Source organism: Talpa europaea, assembly GCF_964194135.1.
Source record: "Talpa europaea genome assembly, chromosome: 15".
Classification (NCBI taxonomy): domain Eukaryota; kingdom Metazoa; phylum Chordata; class Mammalia; order Eulipotyphla; family Talpidae; genus Talpa; species Talpa europaea.
The window spans coordinates 60,683,704-60,691,455 of NC_140083.1; the positions used below are offsets into that span (position 1 = coordinate 60,683,704).

A 7,752-nucleotide genomic window follows, 5' to 3' on the forward strand; every position below is an offset into this window, starting at 1 on the left:
TCTATGTTTAAAGAAGCATTTGCAAAATAAGTTATGTGGACCAGAGTGTCACCCAGCTGGAGAAGAACCCAGACCTCCCTAACTGAAAGACTCACCAGAATGAACACAGGCAGACTGAAGGTTCTGGCTGTCACCAGGAGCTGCAGGCCGGAGGCAGGAGCTCCTGGTAGAGAGGGAAGTACACTTAACACTATACTCCTTACATGTCATGGTTCTGAGACACAGGGCAAGCTAGGAATTAGGCAGTTTTAGGGACACTGCAGGAAGGGACCTCGGAGAATTGAGGAAGGCTTCAGAGATAAGGGCAGCAAGAGGAGTGTAACTAATTCCACCTGGAAAAACAAACATCCTAGGACCAAGGACAACATTGTTAACGCTGGCCTTGGTTTCCTTCAGGTGATAAAGGGAGGTAGAGATTGGGGAAATGGAGAATGGTTTAATTTAAGGACAACTTAGAAGGGCAGCTGTTTAACTTCAATGCAGAGATGCTCATCCGAGGACTGGGCCATAAAGATAAGGAAGTAACAAATGGGGAAAGAGAAAGCTGTTAGATAAGGAATGTGAAGATCCCCCACTCAGTAGCAAATTAAGTGAGACAGCCGAGAACTAACCAATCACAAAGAGACTGGTGGAGCTTTAGAATAATCAGGGAAAGAAGGTCTATATTCCCTGAGACACGACTCCACTTTGGCTTCCTTGCCCCTCCCAGGCCTGGTTCCCTGGCCTGGGAGTCCCACTTTATTTCTGTTCCTTTTCTCCTCAATAAACTTTTTCTTTCTCTAAACAAACCTGCCTCTTCTCGCTTGCTTGCCTGAGTGTCTGCGAAGTTCCTGCTGCGGCTTCGTGAGACACCAACCCGTGGGGGTCTAGTGGCTGGGGCTCAGCGCTGCCCCTGCAGCCTGGGATCCGTTCCTGGCTGGGAGACTAGGCCTGACAATTCCGGTATCAGTTCCACTTTTAAATATACACCTTACTTCTTTTTTTTTTTTTTTTGTACTTTTCCCCACTAAGGAGAAAACATAAGTGGAATTCTAATCAGACCAAGGGTTAAAATGAGAAATAGGAGTATTTTAAATTTGTCCATGGCCTAGAAAGCCAGTCTCATTCCCTCTATAGATCTAGATGTGTTCCTTGTGCTTCAAGTTTTCTGGCCAGAAGTAAAATGAGTCATTTGCACAGGAAAAGGGGCTTTCTTAAGTGCTGAACTCCTCTAATTCTCATGCACAGACTGCTAACCTCAAAGCCACAGAATTTATTACTACCACAACCTTAGATTATCTCATTTAGGCTAACTGGAGGATCCACAGCTTAAAATCTTTGCCCAAAATCATGAAACAATTCACTGGAATAGCCAGGATTAGAACCCAAATCTTTATTCTCCTGTGATCCTGCCTCTCTTTACAGTTACTTTACTCCATTGTTACCACAGTTTACAAAATTGAAATGAAGAAATGAACACTGCTAGTACCAAAGAGCCTGTCAGACAGCAGCAGCATTCAAGTTGCACAATTGCTTTCAAAGCATTGGGGTAAGAGTGCTATGGGCACACTGCATTTGACACTGCCTCAGGGATGAAGCAAACCATCATTTTATGTGGAGAGGGTCAACTCCCCATCCTTGGTATTTGAGTAACTGTACTTTAACCTATGTAAATCTTTTTGATCAACTGAATCAAGGCAATAAAAAATAAAAATAAAAAAAAAAGAAGGCTCATGAGGTCAGAATCCTGGGTTTAAATCTCTAGGCTTTCACAACTTATAGTGCCTTAGGACCTCAGGAATGATCTAATTCAATAAAATTCAGACCCAGAAGGTGCAGGGTTTACAAAGATACAAATAAGAATCAGGTCTTGTCTCCTAACAGCCTCTTTAGCATGGTAAGACTCTGTCTTCTTTGTTTAATGGGTCCTTGCATATGGGTATTTGCATGTAGCATTTAATACAACTTCATCTTAAGAGTCAAGATAAATAGCTCCTTTATTAAATAAGAAGGGGGGAGAGTGACATAAATGTTATCTTAAAAGTCTACTATTGATCATAATGAATGCCTAGCAAAAATAGATTTGAAGGACTTAAATAAACAAATTTAGAGAAGTTCTGATGGCTTCTAACCAGTTGATAGGATAAGCTTGACAGAAGTCAGTTTTCATCCACTATTTTCTATTACTACAAGAGACTGACATCAAGAGGAATCTCAGTAACTTAAGGGATATCACTTTGTAAGCCAAAGAAACTACTTCTGAACAGCTGAATGTTAAGACTGGCAGTTCAGTAACTAAAGTTACAGAAGATGCTGTTGAGAGTGGCAGAATCTCTGGCACCTCAGATGATCCCAAACTGGGCGAGCTCATGCAATTCCAGGTGACTGAAGGCCTCCCAAGGACAAATCACCGTGATATCTGCAAGAGAGGGAAGAATTTATAAGCCTCACCCCCAGGAGAATCTCTTCAGTTCCAAAAGACATTCTTCAAGCAGAAGACCTGCCCCCTCTCTCCTACTCACTGTGAAAAGTTTTGTAGAAAGGCCCTGCAGGCTTGGACGGATCAGATCTCAGGGTTCTGACATCCAGAGAACAGCCCTGCCCCACCCCCACCCAAAGGCATCCTGTCAACTTTATTCTGCATCCTCTTTTGGGAAGAGACCTAAAGTTTTATACTGTTTTTTATTTTTTAAAGATTTATTTATTTATGCATACAAAAGCTGGGGTATAGGCCAGAGGTATGGGGAGGGTGAGAGGATTCACCAGAGACAGGGTGGGGAGCAGAACATGCAGACTGACTGAAATACACTGCTAAGGGAGCAGCGGGTGGAGGCAGGAGAGGTCTGCTGCGTCATGTGGGTCACCTCCCTGGCTGGGGATCCAACTCCGTGGATTGTTGCTTCATAGTGCTGATGCTTAACCTCTTGTGCCACCAGGGAAGCTCAGACCTAAAGATTTTGACTGAGGTAACCCTGTTTGGGGGCAGCTCACAGATTTCAAGGAGTGTCCCCAAAGTGCAATTACTAAGGAAGGAACAGAAGTGGAACTGTAGCCAGGCCAAGGGATAAAATGAGAAAAAGATCACTAAATGCCCTGGTCTGCAAATCCAGTCTTCTTACCCCCTAGAGATCTAGATGTATTCACTGGACTTCTCTAACACATTTACATTTTGAATGCTACCTCCAATCACACTGAGAAGTGACCCTAAGGTTTCATTTAATCCAGTTACTTGCTTCAGGCAGTATGATATTATTGAACCTGAGTTACAGAGAAGTTGGCCATAGCCCAGAGATATTAAACACTTGTGAAAAAAAAATCACTTGTCATGGCTTAGACATGGGTCTAAGCCAGGTCAAAAACCTCAGACTTTCCCTCAGTATAAACCTTATTCCACTATTCCATATATGCTAGCAGAGTCAAGCATATCTTCCAAAGTCCAAAGAGAATTTTCTAGGCTTTTATATACCTGTCCAAACTATAAATCAGTTGATCTAAAAAAACAGCAAATTGGCTTTATAAAGTTGCTAAACATAAAAAAATCAGTTTGATATCCCAGGAGTGGCATTTGAGAGCAAAATGAATTCCCTGGTAAGAACATGGAAAACTGTGCATGCCACCAGTTATCAAAATACACAGAATGAGTTGAAAACTTATGTCCACACAAGACCTGCACAAGTTTTATTCATTATTGCCCAAACTTGGAAACAACCAAAGCATCCCAAAATAAAATGAACTGTGATACAATCATACAATGAGATATCTATTATTCAGTGACAAAAAGAAGCAAGCTATCAAGCCATGAAAAGACAGGGACGAACCTTAAATGAATATGCAATGTTAAGTGCAAGAAGCCAGTCTGAAGAAATTACATATTGTATGATTCCAACTATATGTCAATGTGGAAAAGGTAAAACTACAGAGTTAGTAAAAAACAAGTTAGTGGGAGGGAGAGATGAACAGGTGGAGTACAAGGCATTTTAGGAAATGAAACCATTCTATATGAAACATGAAACTTTAATAGTGGATAACATTAGTCGAAACCCACAGAACTTGGTAACACAAAGAATGAATCTTAAGGAAAGCATGGACTTTAGTTAATAATACTGTCAATACTGGTTTGCCAATTATAATAACTGCATCACGCTAATGCAAGATGCTAATAATAGACAAATAATAGATGGTAGACACTACTAGGGATCTACCCAAAGGACACAAAAACATTGATTCAAAAGAACACCTATGTTTATTGCAGCACTATTTACAATAGGTAAAACCTGGAAACAATCCAAATGCCCAAAAATAGATGACTGGATCAAGAAGATGTGGCATATATACACAGTGGAATATTATTCAGCAATCAAAAAGATAAACTCACACCATTTGTAGCAACGTGGATGGAACTAGAAGGAATTATGCTCAGTGAAATAAGCCAGAAGGAAAAAGAAAAATATCAGATGGTTTTACTTATAGCAGGAATATAGGGGAAGCAAATAAGACATCAGTGTAAAAAAATAGTAACAGTACAAAACACAACACAACAAATCGAAAACAGACAGTTATAAACCAGAGACATCCTGCAGGGGAGGAGGAGGGAGAGGAATCAGAGGGAGGGAGGGAGGAGCACAGGGGACTGAGGTGATGGTGCACGGGTGCATTGGTAAAGGAAACTCTATGGGGACTACACTTAAGGGGGTGGGGGGAAGCAGATATTGCTTAAAAATGAACAATGGTGTAAAAAATAAAAAAATAATAATAATATCTAAAAAAAATTAAAAAATAATAGATGGTAGAGGGGGTATTATAGCCAGTCTGATTTGTCTGCTTCATTTTTCTATAAACCTAAAACTGCTCTTAAAAAAAATGAAGTCTATTAATTTTTAAAAGGAATTTACAGTATCTTAGGTTAAATTATTCAAACAAATTAAAAATCATGTATTGGATATATTCAGAGTGTCAGGTCCTGTTCTGGGTGACAGAGAACATGTTTCAAAAAAAAAAGGAAGTTGGCAAGCAAGTGGTTTGCAGAGTGGAAAGGTTCTCCAGGCCCCACCCTTGTTTCCAATACCTCACTCTGTGGCCTCAAATTGTCGCTTAATTCCTCTGTATCAGATTTCTCTTCTGAAAAAAGAAAGAAGTTGGGCTAGACTAACTGAAAATATTTCTACATGAAAGCTTATAATCCATCATTTTATGCACTTAAGAGTTGTTCAACAAAACAAGAGGATTCACTCAACTCTGAGATTTGTCTGATTTATTTTAGTTTTCATGTCTGGCCACACACACTTACTCAGGAGTTTAAATTAAACCCCCATATTTTTAAGTATTCAAAGTATTTTCTGCCTTAGGTATTTCTTGTAACCTTCAACTGCCCCTTGAGGCTTGAGGTACATGAAAAGGTAAAACTGCAACAGTAAAGAAAGTCTTACTTAATCCTTTGGAGGCTCACCTGTTCCTAGTCCCTCCATGCCTGGAATGTCATCTCCAAATCTATAGATAAAAGGAAAAAGAAATGAGCTAAGTTCAGAGCAAATGGATTCTGAAATGACTCATGCAGAGCATTTCCTCACTCAATAGGGAAGATGAGGTTTAAGTTTTTGTATTTAGAAACTCCCTTTGTTTGCACTGAACTGGCAGAAAATGCTCCACAGGCAGATTTTGGACAATGGGCCCCAGTGGAGAGATAGCTTCCTCCTATAAAAATTTATCCTAAAACAATTGATAGCCAGAAAGAATTATCCCTGAGGTAATTTAGTCAAAATCCACTTTCTAAAAAAGAACTTGGAATGAGAAAGCAATATAAAAAGGCATTAAGGTAGTTAATCCACTGATTTGTTTAGTTATCCAAAAGTATTTCTGAAGCATCCACTATGTACCAGGCATAGTTGTAGGCCCAGAGAGATAAGGTAAATACAAATACATTTTCTCTGAGGGACCTTGGTCTCAGGGAACAGATGTTAGTTAACAAATGTCATTTAAAATAATACAAGTTATAGTAGTTGAATGTACAAAATGCAAACATGGAAGTTGATGTTTGTCAAATAGAGTCAACAATGACTTCAAAAAAGGAACTGACATTTGAATGCCTGTTGAAAATAAATAGAATTTTGCCAAGGAGAGAAAGCAAAAAACATAGAACTAAAGACATAAGATTTGAAGTCATAAGAATAAATTGTATTCTGGAAATGACTGGCGATTATGTGTTAAAGATTAAAGCAGAGTATGTTGGCAAACAAGAATGGTTAAAGAAAAGTCTGGAAGCTCAAGGTGAAGGTTATTGTGACAGATTCCATTTGCTGTTACATTTGGCTGTATCCCTGGATGCTAAAAGAATAAAGATGCCAGGGTTAATGACATGATTCAGCAATGACTGTGTTAGAAGGAAAACAGAGGATAGGATGGAGACTTTTTATTCAAGTTAATATTGAAAGCATTAATTTCGCAACACCAAAGCTGTCTTGTAGGAGGGAAAACAACAGAAAGTCATATTTTGCATCTTGGTCTTACCCTTTCACACCTTTCTTAGGTGGTTTGCTCTTGAATTGGCGAGTCTGCCTATGTTTGAACTTGGGGGGCACTTTGCGTGGGGTGGTAGGGCCCTGGTTTGAAGCTGGAGGCATCAAAGTAGCGTTGTCACTCATTTTGATAATCCTTATGTGGGTGATGGTTCTCTTCAGGCTCCTTAGACAGTGAGAGAGAAAAAAGGAGACCCTTTAAGAAATGGGAACAATTGCTTATTAGATCATCACTGTAAGTAGAAGAAGAAAAACGCCTTGATAAAAAGCTCAGTATATTGCATTGACACCGAAGGAGAAAGGTTATAGTCTCTGAAAGGAATTTTATAGAAAATAATTTATGAATAAATGGAGGCACTAATATAGTGGAATGTAACCTGACAACTAATACAAGTTTTAAGTAACACCAAAATCCAGGTAGATAAGTTGTTCCAGTTTTCCACCACTGGCTTTCTAAGTGAATTTATTCTAAGGGTTTACTTCCACTCCATGAATACCATTCCACCATTTGTAAAGGGAGGAAAATGGACAAAATTATTTTTACAGTCTTTATAGCAGATATGTTCTTTACATTTTACATATTTCTCCATCCAGCTGCAAAATAACCTGACTTTGTTTATTAGCCCACTTTCATGACCTTTGTTCTTGATAGCCCTTATTTTTTGTTTTATTTAATTCTCAAGTGACCCAGATAATTTTCTCCTAGCTCTGGGTGTTTAAAATGTAGTTGTCTGAATAGAGGAAGCTCTGAGTCAGGTATATCAACAACCATGAATGCAGTCAATACATCCTAACACACACAAACACACACACACACAAATTGGTATATGAATGAAGACAGATCAAGTGATATATATGATCTGAATTTCAAATCCAGACACCAGGTTTTTTAACCACACATTTCTTAGACATCTTCATCATTTTCTCCTACCCAAATCATGAGCCTTCCAATTTGGTTTTCTTGGGCTTTTAAAATGCGCATCATCATTCTTCAAATACATTAAAAAAAACATCATTAACACAGATAAATTTCTATCAATCAAAAGTGTTGATACTAATTATCATGGGAAGGAATATTTTTTTAAATTTTATTTTATATAATTTTACATCATTTTTCATTTTTGCACAATGCATTTTCATCTTGGTTAAAGTCCCCATACAATTCTCACCCCCTTGTTTTGATCCTACTCCCTTCTCCCCCACCCTCCCCGTAGTGTGTCTCTGGTGTATAGTTGCTTGTTGATTTTGATTTTTACTTTAT

At 38.8% G+C, this 7,752-nt stretch overlaps 1 protein-coding gene across 1 annotated transcript; it reads right to left on the reverse strand.

Moving 5' to 3' along the window:
* Positions 1 to 2,321: 2,321 nt before the first annotated feature.
* On the reverse strand, positions 2,322 to 6,617 carry PDE6H (phosphodiesterase 6H; the record flags this gene model as incomplete). Its single annotated transcript, XM_084254774.1, has 3 exons — positions 2,322 to 2,398; positions 5,426 to 5,466; positions 6,484 to 6,617. The coding sequence occupies 3 exons, from the start codon at positions 6,615 to 6,617 to the stop codon at positions 2,322 to 2,324; spliced, it is 252 nt and encodes an 83-aa protein (XP_084110900.1).
* Between the last annotated feature and the right edge of the window lie 1,135 nt (positions 6,618 to 7,752).